Raw genomic sequence first — 14,930 nt, 5'->3', positions numbered from 1 at the left:
GTGTTGTCACCGCTCTCTGCATTGGAAGCTATAAAAGGCCAGACGAGTGAGGTCTGGATAATCCCATGTGAGGCGAACAGGACATGTGTTATTGTTTGATCAAAATGTGTCCCAGGTTGGTCAGGGAATGGAGAGAAAGGGCCTGATTTGATGGAGGTCCTTCTTTTGTGTGCAGGTCAGGATCAGATAAATGGGAAAATGTTGTTTTCTGCAGTGTGTAAAGCGGGTTAACTGATGAAGTGATTGAAACAAAAATATGTTTATGTTTCTTCGAACATTACCAAAATGTAAGCCCCCAATCCGTCCAAGCTGTTAAGGCGAAAGGATGAACACAGGCAGGCTACGCACCCTTCCCTAGATATCGCATGGTATCCCGTTCATTAGCCATTAGTATGGTTTCACACACTTTTCAAATAATGATGAAATCGTTTTTTTTCAGGAACTTTAAAATACAGATGTTCAACACTCCACTACTGTATGATTATCTGGGTTCATTTTGTGCTTTGTTATTCCATTCAATGTCGGCCTCACTTGTTTCACTGTGAATATGATCTGGTCATCAAGCTTCGTCTACCGAGCCTTTCTTCTCTCTTATATTACGAGTAATGACATCCCTATACGAAACCTTTCAGTATGTGACAGACAATGCGTTTTGATCGACTAGAACGGCTGTTTCCACCAAACAGATCATTGGTGAGTTGTTAACCTTATTTGTTTGTCCATTTCTGTTTGTCAGTGGATCTTAAACTCAAACAATACAAGTTCTGTGTACTGAACGCTGTTAAAAGGATTATAATAAAGTTAACCGTTTATAACCTTTTCTTCCACTGCTCATACTAAGACCATTTATGGGAACCTCCACAAATAACAATAGTAGCACTAATAACAATGAAAATAGAAAAATACTAAATACTAAATATTACAAACACAACAAAACAGTGGCAGAGGCAGCCGTCACTAATACTTCAGATTAATAATACTATTATTAATAATAGTAACAATAGTAATTACTATTAATTAATTATAAATCAATTATTCTCATTATATTGTTTTATTATATATTATTACAGATTATATTTTTTACATATTATTTAATTATTACAATTAATTATTATTGACTAGCAGGCCTTGTTTTTTTTTAGTTTTTTTTTTATATATTCAACCACACAAATAGTTTTTAAAGGGAATTAGTTTGATACATATTTATCATTCCTCCAGTGACTAGAGAGAGCTTTGTATTTGCTGGAGGCAAATATAATGTGTACAGTAGGTGTTAACAATGACCCCATCAATATGACTTTGTTAGCCAATCTAAGTAGAAAAAACAAACAACACCGCCCCCACGTTCATTGATTTTTTTAATGCAGTGGGATACTCAGCGACACAGTGTGAGCAAATACAAACTTAGGTCATTGACCCTTTCTTTTTTAGTAAAAACAATATCAATATCAACATGACATTCATTAACAGGAGAAGGTGTTTAACGACCTCATCCATCCAACCCACATTACTGCACACATAGCTTCCCAAAAAAACATACAACAGGGTTTCTGACTGCGTTCTCATCCCCTCCCCCTTCCTCAAGCATAACACCAAATATTAATAGCACTGCGTACTTCCACTCAAGCAGCTCAACTTCTCCAGTGAGTCACACAACGTTAATCTGCTTTAGTGTTACTTGTATCATTCTGCAGTTCTGTGGGATGGAACTGCTGTTAAACATGAATCACATGATGGCTATGGAAACAGGAAAAGAAGAAATACGATACATCCGTTATTTAGTCCATCCTCTCCAGAAGGCCCCGTCTGGGATCAATAAAGTTAGATCGTATCATGGTTGGTGGTGGTCCAGGGGGTTTAAGAGACTTATCAAGCACCGGACCGCCCTGCTGGCCCTCTGTCGGAGGGGTGGAAGGGCAGGAGGGGTAGGAGGGCTAGGAGGGGGTAGGAGGGGGCAGGAGGGTAGGAGGGGGTAGGAGGGGGTAGGAGGGGGTAGGAGGGGGCAGGAGGGGGTAGGAGGGGGTAGGAGGGGGTAGGAGGGGGTAGGAGGGGGTAGGAGGGGGCAGGAGGGGTAGGAGGGTAGGAGGGGGTAGGAGGGGTAGGAGGGGTAGGAGGGGGTAGGAGGGGGCAGGAGGGCTAGGAGGGGGTAGGAGGGCTAGGAGGGGGCAGGAGGGGTAGGAGGGGGTAGGAGGGGGTAGGAGGGGGCAGGAGGGGTAGGAGGGTAGGAGGGGGTAGGAGGGGTAGGAGGGGTAGGAGGGGGTAGGAGGGGTAGGAGGGTAGGAGGGGGTAGGAGGGGTCGAAGGGCAGGAGGGGTGGAAGGGCTAGGAGGGGGTAGGAGGGGGCAGGAGGGCTAGGAGGGGGTAGGAGGGCTAGGAGGGGGCAGGAGGGGTAGGAGGGGCTAGGAGGGGGTAGGAGGGCTAGGAGGGGGCAGGAGGGGTAGGAGGGGGTAGGAGGGGTAGGAGGGGTAGGAGGGGGCAGGAGGGGTAGGAGGGGCTAGGAGGGGGTAGGAGGGCTAGGAGGGGGCAGGAGGGGTAGGAGGGGGTAGGAGGGGTAGGAGGGGTAGGAGAGGTAGAAGGGCTAGGAGGGGGTAGGAGGGGGTATGAGGGGTAGGAAGGGTAGGTGGGGTAGAAGGGCAGGAGGGCTAGGAAGGCTAGGAGGGCAGGAGGTGTTGGGGGGGTAGAAGGGGTAAGAGGAGTAGAATGGGTAGGGGGGTAGAAGGGGTAGGGGAGGGGTAGGAGAGGTAAGCGGGTAGGAGAGGTAAGCGGGTAGGAGGGGTACGGGGGTAGGAGGGGTAGGAGGGGTAGGTGGGTAGGAGGGTATTAGGGAAGGAGGGGTAGGACCACCTTCCGACCACCGTCCCCCCGGGGAAGTAGTTCCATCTTTTTGCATATTTTTTATCTCCGGGGACCTGCAGGTGAAGAGACTTCAACAAGAGGAACGCTCGGTACTACTGCGTTAAAACTGTTCCTAGTTTCACCATTCCCGTGTTTGCCTATTTTTACCGCTTCCACGCTGAATTAGATACATTTTTTGTAACAAGTAAGTGTCTTTAAAAGAGTCAACACATCTTAAAAGTAGACATAAAGATATTAGCTAAAATAAGTAGGATAAGTAGTATGTTTTTATTGATTAGTAGAAGGAAACTTTCCAGATTACACAGACTAAATAAAAGACACTAATCACTAAATTCAAACTCAAACACTCACAGAAATGGCACTGGAAAATGTATTGCGTGTGTGCTTGTGTGTGTGTGTGTGTGTGTGTGTGTGTGTGTGTGTGTGTGTGTGTTAGTGTGAGTGTGCGCGTGCATGTATGCGTGGGTCCGCACGACGCAAATGTAACAGGGTTTATGGAGGACTAAAAGCAAACAATAAGCCATTAGCAGCAGCAAACAGCCTGATACATAACCAGCTATGGGCGCTCATCCACTTTAATGCAAACCTCCGCCATTGGATCTGATGCAAGGACTGAGGTCTACCCTGTTTCTTAGACTCACTTTTTGGAATACCAACAACGGCATATTTTTAATGGTGTACTGAAGTAGCAGTGTCTGTCTATTACATAGAGAAATGGATGATGGAAAATAATTAGAATGAGTTCTAAAGAACAAAAAATCAGAGCCATTTGGTTTGCATTGATTGATACTTTAGTACAAGTTTGCCAAAAAGATTATTATTATTTTATATAATTTCCATGATAAAAGCCAGAATTGTTTTAGTTTCTTTTCTTTTTTTCATCTTCCTGATGCTGTAAAATATTTTTTTGCCACTTAAATAACCAGCAATATTTTGCATGGAGCTGACTGACCACGAAAAATATTGAATAATCACTTTCACTCTCTACTTTCTACACTGCAGGGAGCCCATCAGCAAGACATAGTCACATGTTGTTCAGGTTCAATTCTGCTTTATGAGGCTAGCGATAATTACCGTAGTCAGCAGCTCTGTTATCCACGGCTCAGTCACCAGCCTCACATGCATTAAGAGTATCTCTTGGACGGAACCCCACGTATTTTCTAAAAAGCGGTTAATTTGACTGGTAAATTGAATACCTAACAAGCGTGATTGACAGGGTGACGTAATGACAGTCGGTGGTGAGTGTGACTGAGCAGGCTTGGAGCATATGAGGTAGGTCATGGGTTTAATTTAATGAGTGTGCTATGGATCGGTAAGCAAAATGGCTTCCGTCCGATTTATTTCAGCTGTTTAATATACGTGCTATTTAATTTTTAAAAGGTTTGATAGAACTCAAAAGTTAATGTAGTAAGTTGATCTTTTTAGGAGTCTCTCTCAAACTCGAGACACAAATGTAACATTGATTTCATTTTATTAATTTATTTCAGGACACTTATTGTCAATTAAGTATTTGCACTGAAAGCCATTCTCACATTTCATAGAGCACATTTCATTCACAACAGTATAGTATAATGTGTTATCACCACATTTAATTGCTGTTCTGTTTTGCACTGTTGTCAGTATGTTGACTTTTGGAACATGCTAATAAAAACCCAACAGACTTTTGGCCTGAGATAAGAACAAGTGACAGAGAAAAGATTGTTTGATACACCTTTCATAGGAACATGATAGTAAAGTTACTGCCTCTACCTACCTCATATAATATAAAATATCAGATAACAACATGTAGGATCTTGAGAATATACTGCAAATATTTCTGATGTGGTTTAATTTGTTTTGTCTCAAAATGCCAAAGTTTCCAAAATTCCAAAGAAATACAAATATTTGTTAAAATGTAGGACTGCTTGGGTTAATGACTTTTAACTACAATGAACTAAAAAAAAAATCTACATTTCAATACAGCAAATTAACTTAATCCCAAGAAGGAATCAACAACCCAACGATGGCCAACACAGACGAATCAGGTAGGCCTACACATCGACGACCCCTAACTGCCATCAATCATTTCACCAGTACATGATGTACACACATACACAAAACAAAGGGCCATGCCTTTTGATCATCAACATAAAGCCTAATCCTGCACTATGTAACTGCAAGTTACATAGTGCAGGTTGCTTCCACAGTGGGAAAATCTCAGAAGGCCGTTAAACCTTATTTATATTCACTGTGTGTAAAATGTGCAACTGGAGCAAACCAAAAGTGAGGTCATCAAGCCCCATGCGCAAAGTTCATGCAGGGATTTGTAGCATGTCTTGTTATGTAGCGTGAGCGTTTGACACTGTGCCCCTATATCGTCTACACGAAACGGGCACAGCGTCACTCACTTAACTGACGTAAATCAGCTTGAAACATGTACCTCTTCTTCGCCCTCAGTCCACTGCCATCTCTGAGACACGAACCCCTTCTGTTTCCACGTGCTAATCCCCGATGCTAAAGCAATCATTATTGTCATATATTATATTATCATCAACCGCCAGTAAAGTGCAAAACAGTCCACGAAGCTAAAACTCCCCTTTAGACGCCTGGCCCTTTGGTCCAAATGTTTCCCCCCCTCAAAGCATCAAATGTATCACCTTTTCCCAACGGTCTCTACATACGTCTGTCCATCAACAGTTCATTAAACAACAGAATATAAACTTGTAAGAATACTTGTATGCATTACGTCCTCCCTGCTCAAGCCTGCCAAACCAGCAAGATCTCCCGAGTACCCATCTCTGAAACACAAGAAAACAACATGTCAGTTTAGCACATGTACTTTCACATAACAACAAGAATACTGAAGTCTCAGTTTGTCTTATCTGGAAACGTCTTTAAGATCTTCTATCGCAAAACATAATAATCTCTGTACCTCACAAGAAGCATACCCCTATTCTCTCTTTGAGGGCGCCTGGGTTGAGATGTGTTTTCACTGTCTGTGTCTGACAAATCGCTGCCCTTTAGCCCTTCTTCTACTGTGGGTTCCCTCTCATCCCCTACCTCTTTGGTAATTCATCTCTGAGCCTAGTTAAACTGCTTCCAATGCCCAAAAAACAGGAAGTCCGATAGGTCAGCCATGCAACCTGATAGGACAATAAGTCTGTCCATCAAAAGTTCACCAGACAAGTTTTCAAGAATAGTTGTGTATCTTACATGCAGCTGCACCCCAAGGTTGTGTGCAGGTTCAAATGGACCCAAGAGGGACAAACAAAGAATCTGAATTTAATTAAAATGAAATTTAAAGAAAACATGAAGCCCACCTATCTCCCCTCCCCTTCCTCTTCCAGAATATGTTTCCAAGCCCACGCCGCGGCTCTGCTTCCTCCGGCGTGACGAGGGCGAGAGGTACGGGTTCAACCTGACCGTGGAGAGGGGCTCCCGGGGTCACCTGGTCCGGAAGCTGGCGTCACGCGGGGTGGCGGAGCGCAGCGGCCTGCGGGACGGTGACCGGGTCCTGGAGGTCAACGGGTACTTCGTGGACGACGTGTCTCAAGCCGTGGTGCGTCAGAGGGACCTCGCTCATCACTGACGCTAATAGACCCCTCTTTGACGTGGAGGGGTGGAAGCCCATGGAAGTGTGCATGGTTTTTCCTAATGCGCTCTGCAATATAATAAAATCAAACCTTCAAATATAATTGGGAAATTGAATTCAATCTTGATTCATGCATTTCCTGAAAATGTTTTTATTTAATTTTTATGTATTTATTTAATATTTTTTGATCAATATTTCTTTCATGCAGCCTATATATTTTTTAACATATTCTAATCAAAACAAATGATGTTGTTTTACTTAGTAGTAGGCCAAATGTCCTGTGCCCTGTGATCCACATTTCCTGTCTGGGTTCAATCAAATAGATCTTATTTCTGATCTTCTCTTCTTTGATCTTATCCACAAGATGGCCCGGAGGATCAGGATCAGCGGAAACCAGCTGTGTGTGTTAGTGCTGGACCAGGAGGGCTACGAGAGGGCCCAGGCCCAGGGGGACGGCCTCCTGCAATTGGTGAAGTCACATGAGATGAAGAGCTGCAAATCGCCCAGGCTCTGCCATGTGACCAGGAACCACTCTCACTCTGGCCTGGGAGTCAGCTTCAACCCGGTGGAAGGTATGGTTGTTCAGAACTATCAGAACTATCTATATGTATTCAAGAACCAAAATTGCCCATGTACTTTTGATCCAAGTGATTGTTTGTATATGATAGGGTTAGGGAGCTGTGACTCAGAGTCAAAGGGTTCAGGGTTCAAACCCCTATCTCTCTCCAGTTATACACTTCAGTTCCCTCTTACCCCTTAACCTGCTTCTTAATGATCTTATAAGATCTGATAATGATAGATAATGATCTGATTAGAAGCATCCCTGTCAGTTGCTTTGAGAGACAGGGCCCTATTTTAACGGTCTGAAACGCAAGTGAGAAGCGCCAAGCGCAAGTAGCTTTGTGGGCGGTTCTATGACGATGTTGCTATTTTACCGGCGCAAAAATGACTCTTGCGCCCGGGGCAAATCTAGAAAGGGTTGTTCTGAAGTAGCCTAATTCCCCTTAGGTGTGGTTTGGGCGTAACATGCAATAAACCAATGAGAGTGCCAGCTCCCATCCCCTTTAAGAGCCATGAGCGCATTTGAATCTGACGAGTTGATATTTTGACAGCGCGTCTGCAGTCTCAGATGAGACAGATGCACAGGAATTTCAAACTTCAAATGGCTCAGTTTATGGCCAAATAATATGGCCTAATTCACACATGGAATAAGATTTTCTTCCACAACTTCAGAAATACTGAGTCCTCAAATAAATTTCGGCAAAGAAAACTTAACACACACATGATATGCGGTAACTGTGGTTCTATTTAATGATATACGCAATACATTATAAACATCGTTTCTTATCAGTATTGTATGCATTATCGTTATCGACTTGTTGTCAATTGTTTTCCTAATATGCATGTGTCCCCCCGTTTATATACATTGGCATGGACTGTATTATGCGTTACGTGTTTAGTTTGCTTGTGTTTAAACAGATAGACGCACACACGCGCGCCCGCATTCATTCATTCTTTTACACATACACACACGCGCGCCCGCATTCATTCATTCTTTTTAACACTCACTCGTGGTAAAACAATGTTTTCTCACGATCAAACACTAATCAATCCTAAAAGTTATGGGCATGTACACGATGTCTGTGTCAAGACAATATGTGTTGGCTGTACGATGTTTGCAGATGCATTGATTTAAAAATACAACTTATTACCGCTGTATCAGCTGTTCTTTCCCAAATAATTTACCAAGAATGTGTGGCTAGGTAGATGAGAGAAGCAAAGTGTATGCGCGAGGTGCACAAGGAACATTATGCATGCGCCCTTAAAATAGCATCTGAACAACGCGCCACTGACTTTAAACCAGGTATTTCCTGGTTTGTGGCACAAGTGATTTCTGAAACTGCAAAATAGCACCAGGGAACGTTTGCGCCAGAACACGCCTCCTCCTTTCACCAAACCGCCCCTTGGGGCGCAAGATCATTCCCTAATTTACCGACGAGTGGCGCAGGAGGGAAAAGAACGCTCTGCGCCAGTTGCAAACTAGCAACGACACATGCGCCAGTGAGAAAGTCAATTGCGCCGGATGCAAGATAGGGCCCAAGGTGTCTTCTAGTTTAGTAAAATTGTATGGAACTGAAGAAAGCTACATTGAAGACCATACTCTATGCATGTCTTTCTATGTCTATCTACCTTCCCACCCAACCGGCAGGAGAGAAGGGCCACTTCTCGGTGGGCCTGGTGCATGGGGGGGCCGCTGAGAGGGCAGGGGTGCGCCGGGGAGACCGCCTGGTGTGGATGAACGGTGCGGCGGTGTCCGGCCTCACGCACTCTGCCCTCACCAGCATGGTGAGATGCTCGCCTGCAAAGAAATGGATGCTCGGTTTGGTCTTTCTTGTTCACACAATTCAAACTGATAATCTGCATGGTGTCGGGACCCGCAGGTGAAGAAATGTGGCGATCACATCACCGTCCTGGTGGTGGACAGCGAGACTGAGAAGAAGTACACCCAGCAGAAGTGGCCCATCCTCCCGGCCATGGCGGTTCCCTGTAACCTGCCCCACCGAGCCAGGAGCCTGGCCCTGGCCCAGGGGCCCCATGGCTATGGTTTCCTCCTGAAGGAGGGGAAAACCTCCTCAGGACGAACAGGTGGGCCAATTAGACAGGCAAAATAATTAAAGCACACACACAAACACACGCACGCACATGCAAACACGAAAAACACACGTTCCCATGCACAAACGTACGGAAGCAAACATAAGTATGAACGCAAACACACACGCTCACAAACATTTATGAATGCGCACACATGCTGACATACACACACTAACGCATGCTGACAAACACACACACACACACACACACACACTCAGTACGTTTACATGCACAGTTTAATCCGATTAAAGCCATAGTTCGACGATGCTCCTCAACCCCAATTGTCCCCAATTGAGTATTTTAGTTTCATTATGGAATTGTTTTTGATAATTATAGAAATTAGCACTCTGAAGTATTTAATTGAATTGCTTATAATTATTATATTTTTTGTTTATCCTGTGGTCTGCTTACATGTGCTATGTCAGGGATTCAGGTGTTCTTGTTGACAGTGTTACTCATTATTGATCTACTACTACTATCCACTCGTTGTGATGTGAGCGATGACAGTTTTTTACAGTGCTCTCCTCACATTACAGTTCATGTGGTGCAGGAGGTGCATGACGGCAGCCCAGCACAGAGGGCAGGTATGCAGGAGGGGGAGCTGCTTCTGGAGGTGGACTGGGAGTCGGTGGAGTCCCTAGCACACAAGGTCGTGGTGGAGCGAGTCAAACAGAGCAGTCCTCAGATCACACTCACCACCATCTCCGCCCAGGGGCTGGACTTCTACTGCAAGGTAGTGCCTCCACACCACTGATCTTCTAGGAGGGGCAGCCGCCGATTAAATGCAACAATATACAACAATATTCAAATAGAAAAAAAGAAGGTCCTTTCATAATGCATACTAAAAAAAGCTTAAGCAACCAATCATGCCATCTAACAGAGACATGCCTGTCTTTAGTTTTGGTGTTTTGTAGATGGGGGGCCCTTGCTTGGTTTTCCCCTGGCATTGAAACGTTATGGAAATCCTGTATGTGACCACATAGCCGTGTACACTTAGGCTGCGGTTGTTGTTTGACAATCTCTTTCGTTTATTCCATGTCCCAGCTTGGTTTATCTCCGGTTATTTTCTGTGGAGACAAAGCTGGTGGGGAACAGCAGGAAAGGGAGAGTCCTTTGCCTTCAGTAACAGAGGAGACCCCAGAGCAGGTTGTAGCTAGCCTGTGTGCTAGCCTAGAGGATTCTGTAGCTAGCCTGTGTGCTACCTCAGAGGATTCTGTAGCTAGCCTGTGTGCTACCACAGAGGAGCTGGTGGATGGCCTGCCTGCTCAAAGACACTGTGTCATTGAAAAAGGACCTCTGGGATTCGGCCTGGACTTTGACTCTGTCCAACACACTTCTGGGACCGTTGTCAGCCAGGTACTAAAAATAACACATATTGTCTTTAACATTTCCTATTTTTGTATTTTCCCATGGTATTCTGGTATCCTGGTGAATGTTCCGATGTTAATATATGTGGACTGCATAATATGGGACTGTAGTGGACTTTAATATGGGACTGAAATTCCCCCAAAAATGGGAATTTCAAGAAAAACACACCTTAGGTGTAAATAAACCAGAGGGCCGAATACAATGAATAACATACATCGCTTCGGGGCCCACCCAGAATGTGGTGGAGGGCCGTAGTTTGGACATGGTAATATTGGGTACACCGTTCAGTGTTTAATAATGTGTGTGTGTGTGTGTGCGTGTGTGTGTGTGTGTGTGTGTGTGTGTGTGTGTGTGTGTGTGTGTGTGTGTGTGTGTGTGTGTGTGTGTGTGTGTGTGTAGGTGACTCCGGGGGGCCCTGGCCACAGAGCAGGACTGGTAGAAGGTGAGGTGGTCGTTGAGGTCAACGGACACAATGTTGAGAGGAAATACCTGGAAGATGTGCTCATGTTGGTGAAGGCAGGAGGGAAACATCTCTCCCTGGTGGTTAAGAATCAAAGTCACCACAGCAACGATCGGGATCAGACATGCTCTGGATTGGAATCTCAGGACTCTGAGGTAAGGTAACAAATGATATTCTGAGCATCATTGAACAACTATATGGTGGTGACTTATTGTTGTTGTCATTTTTACTTCACAGGAGAATGCTGAAGATTCATTTCTTTGAGAGATATTCTACAGGCATCAATCAACGTGTAGGCCTGCCCCTAAAACTACCTAAGGAACCATTACTGTACCATATATATTATAATGAATCAATGATCAGACAAATATCTCAGACAAACTATGAGTGATCTCAAATGTACAAATAAATGCATATTTAAATGAGCTGTGTTGTGGAAATGTTTATAGCAGAATATATATATATATATATATATTTATTTATATATATGTACACATATATAGTACATCAACATATACACATTCCACGTTTGATTCATATTTAAGGTTAGACTATTTAATGCATTTACAACGATAAAGGTCCAGATCGATGTACTGAATATAAAAGTAGAAAAAAAATAAAAGAAATCGAAATTTAAATTGAGGTCGGGTAAAAATAAAAAGACGTATTTTAATAATTTAATAAATAATTGTGCGTATCTTCTTCCATTGATGTTCCCCCACTTATATTCTGTCTCTAAGTTCACCAACTCAATTGTATTATTGAATAATTTATGTGTATTGAAATGTTGTTCTGGTTGTTTGACCGATATATAGTGTACATTTGTATTTTTGTTTTTATTCGTGTGTTGTAATCAGGGCGTCATTGCAAAAGAACGCCTGCTCTCAATGGCCTACCCTAAATAAATAAAGGTTTAATAAAATAAAAAAACATGGTGCTGTTTCTTTATCCTCTTTCGAGCATGCAAACACGGACCTATTAAAAAAAGATACAGACAGCCGGTAGAGGCGCGCGTCCTATTTTAAGTCAGGCAGCTGTGTAGTCAGCTACTATTAGAGGGTCCTACTGGAGGTGACATTCAGTCGCAGCTAGCAGCTAACGGGGGAGCTGTGAACATACAACAATAACGCAACATGGCACAGGCAGTGCAGAAAATCGTGGCCAAAGTGCCGACATATATCGGCGGTAAGTTTTGCATATCTTTTCAGAACTAAGGGCTCGGCTGATCAATCTAAAAATGTCTAAAACGACTAACATTGAGATAATTTCACTATGCTAATGTCAGCAAACCGCATCGTGACCTATTCAGCATATGACATTTCGCTCGTGTAAACTGTACTTTGCATACGTGTAAGTAACCATGGGGAAAATAAGAAGTTTAGCTGAAGAGGATCATACTGCGTTACATGTCGATGATGCACGAGCCGAAACCTTGTGTAGTATATTGGCTAGCTTTAGCTAGCAGCCTAAAACATCCAGACTTGTCCTGCGGTTCCTTGTGGCTCCGAAGCTCATTGACAGCTCTGTGTCTCTGTGTCACAGCCGCCGTGACCTTCTCCAAGCCCAAGCTGGCCACCTTCTGGCACTACGCCCGGGTCGAGCTCGTCCCCCCTTCACCTGCCGAGATCCCCAAGGCCATCGAAGGAGCAGCGAACATCCTGAAGTCCTTCCAGTCTGGACGTCTGGGACAAACCACCGTCAAGGTGCGTTAGGAACTGGCGCCCCTGTATGTGGTCGTTCACCGCGTAGAGCGCGTACCATTAAGGCCATGTCCTTACCGCAGGGACCGGGGATCGATTCCTGCCCGTAGTCCTTGGCATGCAAGGACTACGGGCAGGAATCGAAGGCAGGAAGGTATGTTAGACATGCTTGCATGTCTCACATACCTTCCTGCCTTACTCACTCTACAATAAAAATTATAAAACTATTAAAGGATTAAATAAAAATAAAAAAGGTGCGGTAAGACCTTGGTGATTAAGTCATGTAATGGCTCGGGTTGGCTTCGGCCTGAACTTGGGTATCAAAGAGATTCACCTTTTACGCAACACATTTGACTTGTTTTTATATAATTAGTCTTTGCTTAAAAAATGCCCTGTTTCGTTTTATACTTGGTTTGTGCTGTGTAAAAGTAGTAGCGCAAGCCGCTGATACTGGGTCTTTTCAATGTAACTGAAATTTTAAAAGGTAGTTTAGTTTAGTCTGCGTTAAGTGCAGCCCCATATATGCCCCTGCATTCTATATGAACACACTACACGACCTACGGGTCACCTTGTCTTAAAGTACTTTCCAATGTCATATTGACTGCTTTTAATTGACCCAAGTACTCGCGCATGTGTCCTAAAAACATCACTGATACTTTGTAGATATGCTTTGAAGGGTTTTTCAGAAGGACACATACGTGAGTCCTTTGTATTTCAGACATCTGTTGCAACATTGGAAAGCAGTTTGATATACCCTTTAGTTTTGCCCTAGTGTTCCTTTATGACATTAGAATGTGTCGCACAGAGTGATCATATGGGGCTTGGAGAGGCACATATGGGGAGATCATGAAGTTCAACAAACAGCTGTGATATTTCAGACCTTATTTGATATTGTGAATCATAATGAGAAGCACCTTCAAATTATTTGAGACGTATTTCCTTTTGCTAATGCTTCAGAATGTGTCAGATGCTATGTGTTTATGAACATGTACTGCATGGATAACATATAAAGCCAATACAGGTTCATCAGTTTCCATGAATGCAATGATGGAGGGTGGTTTACAAGCTCTACAGAATATTGGATGGTTCAGTTATAACAGTTGATGGGTAGTTTGCTCGTATAGCTTTTTTTTATTATTTAAATCTGATACAGTAAAATACTGGGTTGAAATTCAGACAATAAGTTTATAATAATGGAATATTTAGTATAAATGCTTTATTAGAAAACCTTCTGAAATGTGCTGAAGCAGTGTTAATAGGTCTGGCATGATGAGCTTTAATTAACCAGTCTGATTTACAGAAATTGACCAGAATTTAAGAATCGACCTGTGGGAAGAAGCCTATTTTCCTCACTGAAGGCTGCATCCCTAACTGTCTCATTGTGTTTGTCCCCCCAGGATGCTGTGAGGAACGGACTGGTGTGCACCGAGGTGCTGATGTGGTTCTACATTGGAGAGTGCATCGGCAAGGGCGGTCTGATCGGCTACGCTGTTTAAAAGTTTTGGACGCTTCTGAAACCAGTTTGAGATTTTATTTCTCCTGAGCATTGTATGCTTAATTCCTTCACAAGTCCAGGGATCCAATAAATGTTTATTGTTTAAATGGTATGTTGTTGTGGTCCTTGCCAAACCTCAAAGGAGGGAATATCTGCATTTCATCCCATTCTAATCGCGAGACAGGGTAGTCGGTTCGCTAGGGTGTTCGACTCACCACCGGAAGGAACCAAGTTGATCTCAAATCTCAACAACCTACCTGCTTCTTTTTTTTTTTTGGAGAAAGACCTAATCTCTCCCTGCTGCTAGCATCTACATGCTCCTTGATGTTTCTTCATTCACTCCGTTGCTTTTACGTCTAATGTAGTAAATGCTCTTATCTGCAATCGGTCATAATACCAACAAAGTCTGCCCGTATTGTGTCGCATTCCTGAACACTAGATGGTCATGTGCACGCCTATCTTGTAATAAACGGCACCATTAATTAGCATAGTTTCAGCTCCTGACCATTTTGCATTCCTTGTGAACATGGTTAACTTGTTCTTTCATAACTTCATCCCAGAGTATTGCCATAATCTACAGGATCTACAATATCTAAACTAATAAATGGGTGTGTCCTGGAATGCTGCTATACTATACAGAATTTGAAAGGGTGTGTATACTCTAGTTTAAAGGTGACTGTTTTAAGATTAGTCATCTGTGCCAGCATTGGTCATATTGTGATTAGAATATGGGGAGTTGGATACATTGTAATGTCACTCATTTGAAAATGAATGTACGTACTTGAGCCACTCAAGATGGTGTTCATTTATATAAAACAATCCTTCACCT

At 43.4% G+C, this 14,930-nt stretch overlaps 2 protein-coding genes across 2 annotated transcripts; both read left to right on the top strand.

Moving 5' to 3' along the window:
• Positions 1–4,857: 4,857 nt before the first annotated feature.
• Positions 4,858–11,070, top strand: nherf4b (NHERF family PDZ scaffold protein 4b; the record flags this gene model as incomplete). Its single annotated transcript, XM_079738162.1, has 8 exons — positions 4,858–4,879; positions 6,182–6,393; positions 6,791–6,998; positions 8,636–8,772; positions 8,868–9,072; positions 9,615–9,811; positions 10,123–10,434; positions 10,846–11,070. 8 exons carry the CDS (start codon positions 4,858–4,860, stop codon positions 11,068–11,070), a joined length of 1,518 nt encoding a protein of 505 aa, XP_079594288.1.
• Positions 11,071–11,971: 901 nt separating this feature from the next.
• On the top strand, positions 11,972–14,208 carry atp5l (ATP synthase, H+ transporting, mitochondrial F0 complex, subunit g). The gene is made up of 3 exons (XM_079737742.1): positions 11,972–12,091; positions 12,449–12,609; positions 14,004–14,208. The coding sequence occupies exons 1-3, from the start codon at positions 12,040–12,042 to the stop codon at positions 14,100–14,102; spliced, it is 312 nt and encodes a 103-aa protein (XP_079593868.1). The 5' UTR covers positions 11,972–12,039; the 3' UTR covers positions 14,103–14,208.
• Positions 14,209–14,930: the final 722 nt, after the last annotated feature.

The sequence above is a fragment of the Pollachius pollachius genome (assembly GCF_949987615.1).
Source record: "Pollachius pollachius genome assembly, chromosome: 6".
NCBI classification, from domain to species: domain Eukaryota; kingdom Metazoa; phylum Chordata; class Actinopteri; order Gadiformes; family Gadidae; genus Pollachius; species Pollachius pollachius.
Note: the sequence above shows the minus strand (reverse complement) of the source record. Positions and strands in the feature narration are given on the sequence as shown.

Excerpts from the sequence above, each read along its gene's own strand:
- atp5l (XM_079737742.1), top strand. The coding sequence starts at position 12,040 with ATGGCACAGGCAGTGCAGAAAATCGTGGCCAAAGTGCCGACATATATC. Across the intron at positions 12,092-12,448 it reads AGTGCCGACATATATCGGCG|CCGCCGTGACCTTCTCCAAG; the intron begins GTAAGTTTTGCA and ends TCTGTGTCACAG. Across the intron at positions 12,610-14,003 it reads TGGGACAAACCACCGTCAAG|GATGCTGTGAGGAACGGACT; the intron begins GTGCGTTAGGAA and ends TTGTCCCCCCAG.